General features: G+C 30.7%; 1 protein-coding gene across 1 annotated transcript; it reads right to left on the reverse strand.

Moving 5' to 3' along the window:
* Nucleotides 1-16180, reverse strand: LOC134722819 (uncharacterized). The gene is made up of 6 exons (XM_063586445.1): nucleotides 16082-16180; nucleotides 8551-8853; nucleotides 3568-3861; nucleotides 1702-1986; nucleotides 706-733; nucleotides 1-184 (listed from the first exon to the last, which is right to left on the reverse strand). Exons 1-6 carry the CDS (start codon nucleotides 16143-16145, stop codon nucleotides 1-3), a joined length of 1158 nt encoding a protein of 385 aa, XP_063442515.1. The 5' UTR covers nucleotides 16146-16180.
* Nucleotides 16181-18504: the final 2324 nt, after the last annotated feature.

An 18504-nucleotide genomic window follows, 5' to 3' on the forward strand; every position in this document is an offset into this window, starting at 1 on the left:
TCACTGGATTATAGCATCACTGAAGAGACATGTATAGTCGAAATGTGCATCTGATGCAGGAAAATTTGTACTGTTAATGGTATTACTACCACTGGGTCGATGCCTCTGCTGGTTGACTGTTAGTCTAGTAGCCAGTACTCCGGTACTGGCCTGAAAATCCGGATGTTTTGTGTTATTAAATTTGCTGTTACAAGATAGTAAACAATTATTATAAATTAAGGAATATATCTCCTTCATGCAAAGCTCTGATTCCTTTCACGGATTTGGCAATACTTTTTGGAACTTTTGGATTATAGCTCTTCATCTTTTATATAAGCTTTGGATTTTACATATTTTGGCCACGAGCATCACTGAAGAGACATGTATTGTCGAAATGCGCATCTGGTGCAGAAAAATTGGTACCGTTAATGGTATTACATTAGAAATAGCATATAATTGATATCCATGTCAACATCGAAGTAATAGTGATATAATTTATTAACAAAAACAATTTCAACTGACGCAAACATGATAAAAGATGATTTAAACAGGTAAACACAAAGGCCTAATAATAGACGACACCTTCCAACTTTTTGGAATTTTTGGTCCCCAATGGTCTTCAACTACGTACTTGTTTGGCTTTATAACTATTTTGATCTGAGCGTCACTGATGAGTCTTATGTAGACGAAACGCGCATCTGTTGTATTAAATTATAATCCTGGTACCTTTGATGACTTCCTGAACATATAAATACTGCAAAAATTAAAACGATATTTAATTCAAAGATTTCGTCATTGCGTTGTCAGTTTCTCTCAGCTTATGAGCTCTAAATGTCCCCATAGTATTTGTCGCCTAGTTTTAAAAAGATAACTACAAAATGGACAGTGTGAGTGACAGAAATGTAGCCATAACCAACAGTAAACTCTGGTGCTTTAAATTTGACAATCATATTTTTGTGGATGATTTAATAATTCGACTCTCAAATGAATTGAAGGCTTTTAGTGCTCTTTTTCTAAATGACAAGCTTTTCATAACATGAACATAATAAGAAATGTCATGGTTTCCAATTCAATGAAACAACTCGTCAGCAGAGCTCATATGGCGTACAAATGATGAAATGTAGGTCATCAAACGACAGTCAACAATGAACAAAAACAAAAAACCGCAAAGTAAGCTTTATATATATTATCAAACTGCCATAAATAAATAGTCTATAGATAACGGAAATAAGCAATTAAACTATGACAGGGGTTTTACTGTTACCATTTTACTTTTTAATTTTTTTTTATCATATATGCCTCTCAAATAAGGATACTTGCAAATTACTTGTATAGCACACTGCAGCTTTTATCAACATTATATGCTATCGTTTACTTTTCTACATTGGTTAGAGGTATAGGGGGAGGGTTGAAATCTCACAAACATGTTTAACCCCGCCGCATTTTTGCGCCTGTCGCAAGTCAGGAGCCTCTGGCCTTTGTTAGTCTTGTATTATTTTAATTTTAGTTTCTTGTGTACAATTTGGAAATTAGTATGGCGTTCATTATCACTGAATTAGTATATATTTGTTTAGTGGCCAGCTGAAGGACGCCTCCGGCTGCGGGAATTTCTCGCTACATTGAAGACCTGTTGGTGACCTTCTGCTGTTGTTTTATTATTTGGTCGGGTTGTTGTCTCTTTGACACATTCCCCATTTCCTTTCTCAATTTTATCATACTTACAAAAGGGATCTAAGGTAACAGTAGTACTCATATTCGACACTTGCATAAGGTTATCAGTTGCCTGACATTTTATGGATGTTCCTTTGTCTGACAGAGTGAGTTTGTTTATCTGTAACTCATTGTTATCAGTAGCTCCTCTTTTGTTCCCAATAAACTGATATGACAGGTGTGAAGTTCCATATCCTGTAGGCCACCGTTGTATCGTCGAAGAACACGTAAAGGTAATGTTATCACCCACAAATGGATGCTCAGGTTGAATGGTTAAAACTGGTTTAATTGGTTTTGCTGAAATGTTTATGGAAGAAAAATTTTAATTAAATATCTATTCATTGATAAAGTTTGATATAGTAAATTCATGTTGTACAAAATTCTACTTATGTTCTAAAATTGTTTTCCATTTTACTACATTGTCTTTACTTTCACTGTGATGAATTTCTATTGGATATATGCACTTCATATTTTCATTATTATTTGTTTTATGCCAGCTATATTTCACAAGTAAATCAAAAGTCATATCAAAATATATGTCATAGTAGATAGGACAATAATGAGTTAGATTAATCTATAATCAATTGCACTTTCATTTAGAATTGGCAACTTAAAGTGCTTATTAAAGATACATGGACTTAAAATTCGCATGTGTTCTTTCAATGCATTTCCTCATAATGGATAGTAAATGAAATGGCAATGGCCTATTCTCTTCTCTCTTATTTTGCTTTTTGCATACATATTACAAATTACTTTTAAAAAATAATATTGTTATTTTTTTCAGTGAACTAATATCAGATTATTACATGTCATTGTTCATATCGCATATATTATCAGACCTATGTTAAATATCAGCCCAAGAGCCGCATGGCTCGAGGGCTGATATTGACCGAGGGCTGATAATACATGCGAATTGAAAAATGACATGTTATGATCTTTTTATCATATACTTCAACAATTGTGAAAAATAACAGATTCACATATTGATCATTTTACGTGGTTCCCAAACAGAAGTTCAAAGAGTGAAACGTTCACGGACGTCGGACCACAAATTTAGTACAAATCTTTCTATCATATGCGTCAACAGAGAAGAAACATTTTTTAATATGGACGAATCGACTAAAACATTCATAATGAACACTGTTTTGAAAAGTCAACCTTTTTAAAGTAACTTTCTAAATTATGTTTGAAACTTTTAAAAATGCATTTATCTAAAAATAAATAATTTTGTTTGTTAGTTGTTAGTTTTTGTTGTTGTTGCTTTTTATTATTATTTTACGCAATATAATGTTCAGTATCCAGATAACTGTTATGTACACTACTTTGTAATGTTTTTTCATAGAAAACGTAACATTGAGGTGTATTTTCCGGAATTTGCCGAGTATCACTGGAATGCCATGCGATAACGTTACGGAAAGGTATGTGATAATAATCGAAGGATGTGATTAACTTTTCATATCAGACCGCTAAGCACCAATTCGAAAAAAATATGGAATTTACGTTAATTAAATGCTATTATTATACAGTTAAAGCCATATGTTATTTTGTCTAAGTATGTGCTAATTCTTTTTATCATTTCACCAAAAATCCATATTGGATTTAAGTACAAGAAAAAACATATTCAATAAAACCTTATATATAGTTACATGTACATGATAAACGTAGGGGACTTATTAATTCCACTATGATAAACAAAATAAGCAAACTGTAAAAATCAAGTTAACTTTTTATATGAAGACTTAACACGAAACATAAACCAATTAATACAGGCTATGCAATATTGTTTTCTTTTTCTGGTTTATGTATTCTTATTTCTTAATTTCTTAATCATATATTTGTTTGACCCTATTATTGAATATGATAATGTTTATATCATACTTGTCACAATCAACAAACAGCACCCGTCCACATTTCCATTTGTTGTTTCTGCGCTGTATAACCCAGCATCAATCTTATTCACATGGATAACTGTAACCTTTATATCTTTCACATGCGTTTGCGTGTCGTCAAATATATATTTCCCGCTTTCAGAATTAGATATGATATAACCGCCGCCTTGTACTCCGTATATAATCGTCGAATTGAAGGCTGACTGGACATTAAAAAACTCGGTTAAACTGGTCGTCCATGATAAAGTAACATTTTGATTGATGTCAGCAATAAAAGTTTTATCTGAAAATATAACATTTAATAATAAAATCTCAAATACACATTATCACCAGATCTGTGAATACCTGGAACCTTTCTACATGTTTTATTAAAAAATAATGTTACAATGAAATATAAAACCTAAAACAATGATTAAATTCATTTTTATAAACATCATTTTGAAAGAAGTTGGATAATTAAGCTGGTGATGTGTCTACAATAAAAAAATAAGCCACTAGTTTTTCGTTTGAATTGTTTTACATTGTCATTTCGGGGCCGTTTATAACTGACCATGCGGTATGGGTTTTGCTCATTGTTGAAGGCCGTACGGTGACCTATAGTTGTTAATTTATGTGTCAGTTGGTCTCTTATGGAAAGTTGTCTCATTGGCAATCATACCACATCTTTTTCATATTAGCTATTTAGTACACACGAGAATACCAAGCTCAGTCTTTATATTTTAGTATTATTGTGCTTTACATCAAAAACAGCAGTCAAAAAGTTGATTTATTAAAATTAGCTTTCGTGAAAATACTTAGTTTTTATTTAATTTGATATCAAAGAAATAAAATCTTCTCAAGTGCATTAGTCACCCGCAATGCGAGTTCGAACCCAGTAAAAATGCCACGAAATGAATCGGGCTGAAGCAGCAAATAAAAAATGAGATGACTATTCTGTTATCATAAATCTTAAGACTACCATAAGACGTCCCTCGTAAAAAGAGAAATAGGAAATATGTGAATTTCAAACTCGTATGATTATCAAACGTAAATGAATGCATTGTATGTTAATCAGACAAACCATTTTTTCTTATTATTGTATCTGTACTCCCACCATCGAACAAAGGTAGTCAATCGTAGTCATTACATAATGAAAACAAAACGCATATAAAAGTAAAGAATTGCATGAACAACTAGAGGCTCTAAAGAGCTTGTGTCGCTCAGCTTGGTCTATGTGCATATTCAACAAAGAACACATTGAAGGTAGGAATAGAATTCATAAGAAAAATCCCTGTTTTGTTGATCTTGTATAGCTGATTATTTAGTCTGTTTTGTTCTCTCTTTCTTCTTTAGTTTTTGATTAAAACACAAATGATGGTAATACAAATCCTTATTTAAGGGTCTGAGTAATCAATCATATAATGAGTGACAGCCTATCGTCTTTATCGGCAAAATGTCACTTGTTAGAAGATCGGACGATTTCCTCGTTATTGTCTTAATTGTAAATCTTGTCTTGTTGATTTTTTTCTTTTATCTTTTTAAGTTTTTATCTTTCGATTATAATTTTTAGGATACAAGGCACAAACACACAATATTGTTAAAACCATCATAAGCAGTAGTATGACTATTTTGACAATCAAACTAATTTGTAGAGCTTAAAATTGAGAAAGGAAATGGGGAATGTGTCAAAACGACAACAACCCGACCATAGAGCAGACAACAGCCGAAGGCCACCTTGTCTTGATGATAATTTTTGCATCTTAATGTTCCTCTGCATCCAGTACAGTTTTCATGATAATAGGCAAAAATAAAAAAAAATTGGTAAAATTAAGAGAAAACTCCTATTAGAAGTCGTTTGACAATTTTTTCTCTCGACTTATCATATTTTATTGAAATCTTTACCTTTGTTAGTTGGAAACAATTCAAGTACCGGTACCTTATCCCGGCCTCAATAACATAAGAAAATAACATATTTATACAGATGTTAGATTTTGTTTGTAATATACATACTTAAAAAAATTATAAACCATGTCAGCAATATCAAAAAGAAGCTGACCAGGAAGATCATCAAACATATAATCAACTTATATAACAAATGCACAGGTTATGAAAAATATATAATTTGTGTTGTTTTAATAGTAAATTAGAATGATATATGTTTTAAGTAAGTCTGTAGATTTTTTTAATTTAGATAATAAAAAAAAATTAGAAAAATAAGATAACATTAATTGAAATATAAATAATCAGATGAATTTCAAAGAAATTAAAAGTTGTTTTGTTTGTTTTTGTTATTAATTTTGCACATTTGAAATATGTATATAGTTCTTTCGAAATTATCATATAAGAGGAAATACACTAAATAAATGACAATTATATTCTACTATTTTATGTACATATATATTATGTAAATAATAGCTGATCATTCGCCGAAAAGAATGGTAAAAGCATTCCAGCTCTTGTCAAAAATATTTTCTCTTTTATTGTCAACAGCAATTAATTTTTCAGTGCTGTATAGAGATCTTATTTTACTTTGCACTGCCTGCAATGTTAAAGCTTTCTTACATTGGTTGCAGTTGAAAATATATTGGTTTTTTTGGCAGATAACTGATTTTGTAATATGCCCAAACAGAAAACAAATATGGCAAATGGAATACTTATACCATTTGACAAAAAACCATGAGTCAATTTCATCAATGAGTATTTGAACAATCTCACAATTCCAAAATAAATGTTCAATAGTTTTTACTTCTTCTTGGCAAAAAAGTACAATATTGTGATTGTCAGTGACATTATTTTTATTCAAAAAATTATTGGTTTATGGTGGATGGGCATAACACAACAAAACTAATTAGTATGCTCTGTTATAATGCATAACTTAAAGAAATTAATGCACGTTAGCTTAAAAAATTTACAAAATAAAAATAAAATTAAATTAAAATAAAATAAAATCCCGCGATTCATTGAATGCTATAGCAACACAAACATATTTACATTGTGACACACAATAAACAACAGAGAACAATTTAATAAGATAGTACAATAGAAAAATGATCAACTTATTAAATGTGATCTAATTTGCCATGCAGATTTCAAATAATTACATAATTTTCCAACTAAAGATCTAGATTTTGTTTGATACAAATACATAAGTTTTGTCACATTTGGCCATGAACAGTAATAATTTGGTAAAAACTGCAGTCGTACATGTCTATACACAGGACACACTAAAGTAAAATGGTACTCATTTTCAACACTTTTCATATTATAGCAAGTACTCTGATGGGTAGTTGTCTCATTGGCAATCAAGTTTTCTAAGGATTGTGAAAAATAGCAACTCAAAATAAATGTGAAGAAGACGAAAATGCTTATTTTCTTTACAGGGAGAGATTCAATTTTCTCTAGTCATGATATGGAACTAGAAATTGTATCAAGTTACAAATCATGTGCTTCATTTTGTTTGTTTGTTAAGAAGCAATGTATGGTATATAAAAGAAATGTTTACACAAGAGTGTAATTGCAGAGTGTCAGTTAGTTTTGATGGGATACTATTACTTCTCTATTTTCTGTCTACATTCTTTGGGGTTTTGCAAATTTTGATTTGATAAAAAGTTTTCATTTTAAATTTTGTAAGCTATTTTTACATTTACAAGTTGTATTGTTTTTGCAGTATAAAATAAATATATCGGGTATTGTCAACGTTTAAATTCGTATATGTATGAGTATAGGTATACTTTTGTGCAAGAAGTCGCTAAGATTTTCTGCGTATGAGATCGAACAGTTATTGCGATTTTTAAAATGACCCTATTTAGCCAAAGACTTTTTACTTTGGTTTATTTTCACCTCTTTCTAAACACCATAAAAGATATTGACAACATATTTTTACTTGATTGTTAGTTGCGACATGTCAAAACATAAAAAAAGTACGCTTATATTAAATTAGGGTTTTCTCCGCTTTTTATTTCAAAAAAATATGCGTAGGATGATGATTTAACCCATCAACCAAATATAATTAATACCTAATGTCTTTCCATTTGAGGTCCTAGGTTTATGACCCTGAAATTGAGCTCAAGGATAATTTCACATTCTAGATTTTGATTTTATTTTACATTTTAAAGCTATGGGACTTGCGTATGCTATGCGTGTGACCTTTAAAAAGAACCATGAAATGACCCCGTGTAAACCGGAAGTAGCTATTTTTTTTTTTTATTTTTCATCTCAAGAAAAATACTATTTCTTGATGTTAATAGTTTCAAAGAAACAAGATTTTCTCATGAAAATATTTTAGATGTGAAAACACACTAAAAACCGACAAATGCCTTTCTTTATCAAGATCGTAAAAGCTGTCATAATCGACATGTGTTTGCGGGGTTTATCAAGGACGAAGTAATCAGATGCATTAGAACAACAAATAATGATGTTGATTTACAAAATATTTTATTACAGTCCAGATCGAACTTAATAAAGAGAGGATACAAGGAGATTGTAATCGAAAAGTACATAAACTAGGCATTATCTTGTAATAGATCGGATTTAATCAGAAAAAGGCATAAACATATTACAGATCTATTGACAACGACAAAATTAAAATAAATTGATAGGTACAAATGTAAATCCCTGATAATGGCGGGCCTACAAAGTTTAAACCTTTTCATAATTAGCATATAATACAAAAACCTTCGAAACACTAAATTAGTGTAGAATTGCTGTAAGCAATTACAAGTCTAGTAATATAAGCATCCTCTTTACCATTATATTGTAAATTAATTACAATTAAATACTTTGTATATGGAGTCTTCCGAATAAGTTTGTATTTGCATGCGGGATTTGGATAGATGTTGGAATGCGTGGATGTTAGGTGTCATTTATATACAAAGTTTTATTATAACAAGATATGTATGTATTATATGTTTATAAAATAAAAATAAAACAAATGTCTAATTGTATGATGCACAGGGATAATATTTATTGTGGTTCTTAAGGAAAAATCACTCACTTGTCATCCAGAAATGTTGCCTGGTGAAATCTGAATATTTAGGATCACCCTTTATAATACATTTTATTTTTACAATATACTCTGAACACATCTTTAGATTTTCTATCTCAAAGCTATTTGTTGTAGACATGATATCAATATATTTAATTTTTGGACTTAGATTTAAATCCCACGTTTTATTTTTGGAATCCTGGAGATAAATCCGGGACCAAGTTATCCCTTGGTTAGTAGGAATTATCCACGACACCCTGGCTGTACTTCCATTAACATGTATTTGGACATCTGTTGGTGGATCTGGCTTACCTGCAAATAATAAGATTTAATCATTAAGCATTAAATCAATTTAATAAATTAAGATTATCGTCTGCTAAACTAGAGTTATCTTTTCTTTAATTTTGAACGACTTGAGCGTCTTTTATTTACCTACATAATTTCGTAAGCGGTTTTCCCGCTTTTATTTGGTATAAAATTGCATGCTTTTCATGATTTGTTCATTGCGTTATTTCAACTGAAGGAACACAAAAGGGATAGGCTGATTCAGACATAAGATAAGTTCATATGTTTTAGTGATAAATAGATATAGTTGTTGCAGTTGAATTTTCCGAATGATTTTATTTCTGTAATTTATAAAGAATAATTCTATTTTATTTGAAAGTTGTTCTTGCAAAAAGTTTGATTCTGAATTCAATGTATCGCTTACTTGGATAGCATTTATACTGATTAGACTATTATTTAATAGTTACATTTGTGCACACATATATTAATCATTGAATAGCATTAAATTTAAAATGCTTTAATACAGGTGATATATTTGTTTTGATTGTAATGTATGAGCGATATTCTTTAAACAGGTAACATGTTTGTAGTGTAAGCCGTTTTAACATTTACATGCCCGCTAATGTTTAATTTGTTACACGTACATCTTTTATAAGTTTTTTGATTTGCGGATAATTAAATAAGCTTGATAATTTAACTTATCGTTTATATCGACGTTATATTTGGTTTGAAGGAACATTGCACTTGTTTTAATTGTGTTTTGTTACCAACTTCAGTTTTTTAATGCATTCAAATGTATATTAATTTTATTTAAGACAACGTAGTGGGTTATATGTGGTATTTTATTTATCTAACTTGAATGATAGAATAAGAAGTTGAATTTATATTTTGAAAGTTGAATGAGATTTCAAGACTTGATGTATGTAGCTAATTTGTTTTAATAATTATAATAGTTTATAACAATGCCAAGAGGTAGAGGCAGGCGTCGTCGGCAGGACACGGTTAGAGATTCGTCTTAGAATGGCTCCCAGGGAACAACTTCAACCACCGTTTAGGAATGAGAAAAGGCGTCCCAAAGTTGATGTTGATGAAGATGCCCCTGTAGTAAGACGACGGAGGGTTGATGAACCTCAACTAGTTGCCTTGCAACCAGATGTAGAATTCAAGAGATTGAACCTGATTTAGCTGCCTTAGGTGAGGTTATTGAAGTTTTTGATGAACCTCTATGTTGCCTGGTTTTAATGAGGTTGTTATATTGATAACTCAAAAGCTTAAGGAAAAAAATTGGCATTGAATATATTGATTTGTCCCTTATGCATCAAAACAATTTCAACAGTCAAACAAAATGAAAACACCATTGGAATTAATGACGGTATGCTGGTTATACAAAATAAAGTTAAGAAAAACCATACTGTTAATTATGTTGAGGATTGGACTGATGGTTGTATTGCTTATATCCAGGTCCTTATTGAAAAGTATCCGGGAAAAGCAAGTGAACTTTTCTCATATATGTCAATCATAAGCGGTGCAGCGGCTGATCATCCTGTCGAAAAATGGTATTCTTATGATCAATAATTTCGTTTGAGTTGTATCAAGGGATCATACTAAAAAATGGTCATCCATAGATTTTTATTTAATTTTTGTTGTTGCATATTTTAACTAACAATACTCAAAAACAACAGCAGGCTAATGTTGGATATAAATGCTGTGATTTTAATTTTAAAGGTTTTTCCAATAAACGCAGTTGCCAATACAGGCATGCATGTCTCAAATGTGGTTTTAATCATCATGCTTTACGCTGTCGTTGCTTATGGACTATGAATGTAATACTGGTCCATCTAGGTTTAAGAGAAATAACATTTCACGTTTTGTTAACAACTCTGCTAATAGACAAAACCAAAAAGGAGGTTTTAAGCAAAGATAATTTATAATTTTTCAGAACTACATCCAGACCAGTTTAATATTTGGGCCCTATGAATATCTCCGGTTAATGTAAATGAACTCTCTAAGCTTCTGGAACTATATCATGATAAGCAAAGCGCTGTTGAACTTTTGAATGGATTTAAATATGGTTTTAAAATTCATTAGGTCTACACTTTCATGTGAATTGTGAATATAGAAATTTGTTGTCTGTTTTGAAACACCCTTTTGAAGCTCAAAAGAAGTGGAATAATGAGATATCATTAGGTCGATTGGCAGGCCCATTCAAACATAAACCTATTTCAAATCATCGGTGCTCTCCTATTGGTTTAGTTCCTAAGAAAACTGGTGGACTTAGATTGATAACTTATTTGTCTTACTTTCAAATAAAAGTATCAATGATTTTATTGATACTCAGTTTATCAACGTCACTTATTCATCATTTGTCAATGCAGTCAAAATTGTAAAACAAATGGAGAATTCGGCTTTAATGGAAAAAATGAATATTAAATCGGCATTTCCTTTACTTAAATGTTATCCTGGTGATTTTGATTTACTAGGATCTGAAACTAAATGGTCTTTACTATATCCAAAAAATAATGCCCATGGGATTTTCTATTAGTTGTGCTACATTTGAAATTTTTTTCAACCTTTTGCATTGGTCAGTTAAAAATAAAACGCATTCTGAAATTTGGATCATTATCTTGATGATTTTATTTTGTTGGAGAAGCTCATAAAGATGACTGTCTCTGTCTTATGACTGCATTTTCAAAAGTTTGCACAAACTTGGATGTTCCTATAGCAAAAGAAAAGTTACTCTGAAAGAAGTGCGTCTTTAACAGGTTCATTGGCTTTTTGTGCAAGGGCTCTTCCCTCCAGAGGGGCATTTATGAGGCATCTATATGGCTCTTTTAAAAATGTTAAAATATCTCATCATTTTATAAGATTGACCAAAGGAATACGAGATGATTTGCATATGTGGCAATATGTTTATAAAGAATTTAATGGCTAAACATATATCCAAGATTTGAATTGGGTTTCAAATGCTGATTTACATTTGTATACTGACAGTACAGGTGGTCATTCACTGGTTTGTGCAGCTTATTTAAATGGACCATGGGCAATTTTACAATGGCCATAATTGGGGCAAAGTTTTATTAAGTGACATTACTTAATTGGAAATTATACCTATTGCTTTGGCCATCTTTTTATGGAAAGAAAGGTTTACGAATAAGAATATAATTTTTCATTGTGATAATATGGCTGTTACAATTTTAAAATCAAAATCTTCAAAAAATGACAGGGTTATGTTTTTTGTTAAGTAAAATAGTTTTGTGGACATTATTATTTAATTTTTAATTTAAAGCGTTGCATATTTTTTCAAAAACAATTTTATTGCTGATGCTTTATCTCGTGGACAGATGCAGAAGTTCAGAGAAGTAACGCGCAATGCCGACCGGACGCCACAAACTATTCAACATGAGTTCTTAGATCTTTTGTTATACAAGCTTCAAAATTGTTGAATTATTCAATTTCTCAAAGTACCAGAAATGTTTATAAAAATGTTTTGCATTCGTTCAATATGTTCAGGATGGAATATTCTATTCCCCTTAGTTGGCCACCAAGTAACAGACAAATTATTGGTTACATTGGTTTTTTGTCACTAAATCATTATTCATCGTTACAATTAGATCATATATATCTGGAATAAGTTACAAATTGAAAATTCAAGGGAATGAAGATTTAACTAAATCTTTTATCATTCAGAAACTTTTGGGTGGTTGTGATAGACTTTACAATTCTTAAGATCTTCGAGCACCTTTGACTATTGATTAGATTAAATGTGGCTTTGAGGCACGTGTGCTCTTCTTATTATGAAACAATATTGTTTCAAACAGCATTTAACTTGGCTTGCTGCATTTTTACGTGTGAGTGAATTTGCCATTACAACGAATGTTATGCAAGAGCATGTTTTACATAGGCGGGATGTTTATATTGACCATCTTAATTAGCTGTTTATTACGATATTTTTTTTCAAAACTGATCAAAAAGGGAGATCCACTACTTTAGTTGTAAAAAATAAATAAAATGAATCAACTGAGATTTGTCCTCTACAAAGTTTGAAAGCCTTTTTGCAAATAAGACCTGGATATGATGGTCCTCATTTTTGCCATATAAATGGGAAATCATTGACAAGATTTCAGTTTCAGACTGTTTTAAACAAAGGGGGTTAGATCTTACCTACACAAAGTTGGGGGCAAGGCTATTAAACATACTGATTTTGATGATATCCACCCAATTCTTTTCGCTATCAGATCATGGCGAATCTGTCATAAATTGGCAGTGACATTTTTATTAATGCTATTCAGTCAGCATTAGAGTTGTTTATTAAGATCCAAACAGATTTTTATATCCAAATGAAATTTAACCTATTTAAAGTTGCAAGCCATCGTGCATGGAAACATGAAGTTGTATGTCAGTTGAATAATTTATTTCATTTGTTAAACGCATGCATCAAGTTGAACATCTCTGTTGAATATACAACAATTTTGTTGTTAGTTGAAAATACAAAGTTTAAAAATCTTATTTTTGTTGTGCACGTTGTTTATATTTGTACTGTTGTAAAGTGAAGTTGATTACTTCGTTGATCTTTTGTTAAGTAAAGTTGATAACTTCGTTGATCTTTTGTATAGTAAAGTTGATTACTTCGTTGATCTGTTGTATAGTAAAGTTGATTACTTCGTTGATCTGTTGTATAATAAAGTTGATAACTTCGTTGATCTGTTGTATAGTTTAGTTGATATTCTTCATTGAACTATTGTATAGTTTAGTTGATATTCTTCTTTGATCTGTTGTATAGTAAAGTTGATTACTTCGTTCTGATGTATAGTAAAGTTGATTACTTCGTCGATCTGTTGTTTAGTAAAGTTGATTACTTCGTTCTGTTGTATAGTAAAGTTGATTACTTCGTCGATCTGTTGTTTAGTAAAGTTGATTACTTCGGTGATCTGTTGTATAGTAAAGTTGATTACTTCGTTGTTCTGTTGTATAGTAAAGTTGATTACTTCGTGGATCTGTTGTATAGTAAAGTTGATTACTTCGTTCATCTGTTGTATAATAAAGTTGATTACTTCGTTGATCTGTTGTATAGTTTAGTTGATATTCGTCATTGGGCTGTTGTATAGTATAGTTAATTACTTTGTTGATCTGTTGTATAGTAAAGTTGATTACTTCGTTGATCTGTTGTATAATAAAGTTGATTACTTCGTTGATCTGTTGTGTAATAAAGTTGATTACTTTGTTGATCTGTTGTATAGTAAAGTTGATATTCTTTGTTGAACTGGTGTATAGTATAGTTGATATACTTCGTTGAACTGTTGTATAGTATAGTTGATATACTTCGTTGAACTGTTGTATAGTATAGTTAATATACTTCGTTGAACTGTTGTATAGTATAGTTGATATACTTCGTTGAACTGTTGTATAGTATAGTTGATATACTTCGTTGAACTAATGTCTAGTATAGTTGATATACTTCGATGAACTAATGTTTAGTTTTTAAACTCCGTTCAATTAATATGTTTGTTCAAAACCTAAATTTTTAATTTGTTTTGTGTGTTAAAGTTAATTTTTTGTCATGGATTGATAAATTTTGTTGGGCGATGCTTTCAAACAAGTTTGCTAGCATTTGGCTGAATTTATTACAGTTGGCGTCTGGTAGCCCAGTTGCCATTTGGAGAAAACATATGATGGTTGCCCTTCTATGTTTTTATCTTGGACATTAATGGGACATTGTCGATGAATGCAAATTCATAGGCCGGTTGATATATAGTTGAACTGTCCTAATAAATCCATGACAAAAAATTGCCAAAATTCAAACTTACTATTTGTTGTTTTTTATTATGATTATTATTTAGTTTGCCTTACAATTTATCTTCAATTGTATAACAAAGGTAATCTGGAGTCATTGGAAATATTACGAGTGATTTCAATGGATTTGGGTTATCTTTTATCTGGTATATCGAATTCCTGAATTTACATCTGATGGTTTCTTTCGAATATTTAATAATTGGAAGATACTCAAACAGTCAGAGAGGTCAAGCATTCACACAGAGAAGAGACTTCAGAATTGTCCAGATGAAGAGAGATATTCAATTAACACATTTAAATCCATATTCTTAAAGTCATAAGAAACCTCAAATCAAAAAAAATAATGCATATGGTTTTTTTTTTATAACTCAATAGATAGTTTTCATTATAAAACTTAAGTACATATACTTTTTTCTGAGGAAAATTCTGTACTTTATTCATGTTTAGAAGAATTTTACTTTATTTTAATTGCTTCCTTCCATATATTTCCCCGTCATATTTTCCGTATGCTAAGTGACCTCAGTGTGACCCATCTCGTAAAAATCCGGTGATCACAATACGCATGGATGTCCTCAAAATAAACTATTATCTGAATTTACATGTTAAACACGTGCTCAATTTCCATGCTTTTTTGTTCATTTTTTGTCGATTGTTGACAATCAGGTGACAATCGTTTAACCTCGGCTGCAAAACACGCACTTTAATTACCTGCCATATTTCAAAACACTGACCGATTGAAAAAAAACATTGACGATGATACGAAATCTACACGAAAAAAATACAGAAGACTAAGTTAATGATGTTTGTATGCATTGGTTTAATAATTGGTCTCTCGTTTCTTATGACTTTAAGTTTTCCATGATCTACACACTTCAATGAACTTATATACTTGATCGACAAGTTACACCATTGTCCTTCGAAACAGATCTTGACGCAATTTTAAACTTTTATTGAAGTATACTAATTAGCTGTTATAATATTATTAATTATGAATAGGGATCTTTTTTGCCACATCAACTAAATTCGATTTCATTGTCAAGCAGTGAAGACAGTTCTATCTTTATATTGGATCGGTGACAATATGAATCAGTCTCCGAAAACGCTATTATACTGATGGTTAGCATGGTTAGGATGTGGTTGAATTTATGAATGTTCAAGTCAATGTATGCCCCATTCTTATCATTCTATCTTTGTTTTAGTTAAATAAAAGTTCTTTACATTAATAAATGCATGATGGTTTAATTAAAAGTACGATATATTTGTATTTGTTTTTTTCTTTCAATATCAATAGCTAATTATAACATATAAAACATTTTACGTATTTTTAAAACTTTCCTAATAATGTACATGTTGTGATACAAGCACACTAACTCATTTTAAGGTATTGCTTTGCAAATTTCTTGAAAGTGTCGCTTCAAGTTATCCCTTTGCATGCGATGGGAAGTATAAAATGTAAACTACTCACCAGAAGCCTGCATCACAGAAAGAAAATCGAAGCTAAACAAAAATAAAATATGAAAAAACTCCATTCTGTTCTTATCAAACACTAACACCAGAGGATAATTTTAACTTTTTCCGATTTCAAAACAACATGAACAAAAACCGACTAATTTTCTGGATAACTTCCTTATTCATTTATGTACAAGGAGGAAGAGTCGGGAAATACTTAAAAGATTGAAAGTAGTTTTATACAAGCTATTTCAAATTTTTCTTGTTTTTTTTAATAACCGACTATAAGATATGAGTGATTTAGTGTTCCTTATTGTCATAGGTCGTGCTGTTGCCTATGACTGTGAACTTTAACATTATATTGACAAACTCTTGATTCGTGTTCGACCTGAAATATCGAAATAACACCCCCGAATAATATTTCAATGGTTTTGAATAATTTTTTCAGTCTTAAAATTTATTCCAGTAATTCCTTCAAACTAGGGCTGTCAACGAGTACTCGAGTATCGTTCGGAAGTACCGAGTATTGATTACCAAAATGAAGCTAGTCTTATCGGTTTCTGTTAGAACTTTGTTGATGTCTGAAGTTTACACACAAAATATTCTTATTTGAAGCGCCTCCCGAGAAATAATATATTAATAAAAATCAATAAAAAAAATAAAATTATGATTCAAATGTTTGCATTGAACTGTCGTTTAAAATTCCACAAAAAAGGTACATGTAAACTATATGAAAAAAAGCATTTCCTCAGGCTATCACTTATAGCTAATATTCGTCACTTCCAACGCGCTGTACCGTCAGAGCAAATGTTTTCATCATCAAAACTGTTAGTTACCTGAAAAGTTTGAAAATTCGCTACGTCAAAGAAAAAGACGATATTTTGAAATAAGAAAAAAATCGTTATTACCTTATCGACCCTCAGAAAATGATAAATGGCATCAATAAGTAATTATCATCACCCCTCCGTTCGTCATTAAACGTGATTTTATGAGTCTCTTATACTGTTGAGTATTGATTTTTCTATAGATATTTACCAATTACTTAATAACATTATTACTATTTCACATAATCAGTACATGAAGTAAATAATCTATTATTCCTTAGATCATAATATTGTCCTTGGAAATGTTCCTGATGGATTTACGATCATAAGTGAACGACCCTTAATACATAAATCGGTTATAATTTTTGTGTTTTCTTTTTGTAAATGTGTTACCAATCGAGTACTCGGGTATCGCTCGGTAAATTTAACGAGTAATCCATTTTTTTATATAGATACTACTAGTATCTTAACATAAGCACAAACTTCTATAACTTTGATTTGTAACATATTTTGTTATTAAATTTTGTATGGTTTCATTGACAACAACAACAATTCATTCATTTACCGGTAATTCTCATATGACGTGCTTCTTTCGCTTTGTGAATAAACACATGCTCTAAATCCAATAAAAAACATTTGCACGTGCGTATTACAGCGGCATATTGACTTCTCCAGAATAATGAATTTTATCAAATTGTAATGCATTTATTATATTTCATTAATTTAAAACACTTCCAACTTCTTAAACGATGACATGTTTTTATTAAAGTAAATATGACTGTTATGTGTTGCATTTGGAAATTGACATATTTAACCTAGATACGACAACCGTTCACGCTGGCTGTTCAAAACTCCCCTCCCTGAAAAAGCGTCATTCGATAATAACGTCACGAACGGTTATGTAAAACGGGTTAAATTATGCGATACGAGGTATGCAATACATGGTACATGATACAGAATCAAGAAAAAAACAAACTTTATTAGATATACAAAACTTAAGATATAATTGATACAAGCTATAATTTACTATAGTTTAAACATGGGTAGGCATTATACTCGTGATTAGTTTTGCCCGGGCAATAGTGAGGGTTATAATAACACGAATATAATGCCAACCCATGTTAAAACTAAAATAGAGTATAAATTGCATAAATTATCTCGATTCTGATTAGGACAATTAAGATTAGTTTTATGTCCGATGTGTACATGTATAAGTGTAAATCGTTTTTGTAGGCTCTTCAATGAACCTCCTTTTTAAATTGTAATCAAGCAAACGACTGGCAATGTTATTTTTCAGAGGGAGGAGTTTTGAACAGTCAGCATGAACGGATGTCGTCGTATCTAGATCAAATATAACAATTCCGAATTGCAACACATTATCGTTATGATAAATGAATTAGTAACATCATTTAAGATTTTAGAAGTGTTTCAAATAAATGAAATATATTAAATGCATGCCAATTTAATAAAATCCATCATTGCGCAGTAGTCAATATACGCATATGCAAACACATTTTATTGGATTTAGAGCATGGGTTTATTCATACGTATACTTGATATTGACATATGTCTTTGCAAGATAGTAATACGACTGAATAGTATGACGAAGTTGCTC

This window comes from Mytilus trossulus, chromosome 6 (assembly GCF_036588685.1).
Source record: "Mytilus trossulus isolate FHL-02 chromosome 6, PNRI_Mtr1.1.1.hap1, whole genome shotgun sequence".
NCBI lineage: Eukaryota > Metazoa > Mollusca > Bivalvia > Mytilida > Mytilidae > Mytilus > Mytilus trossulus.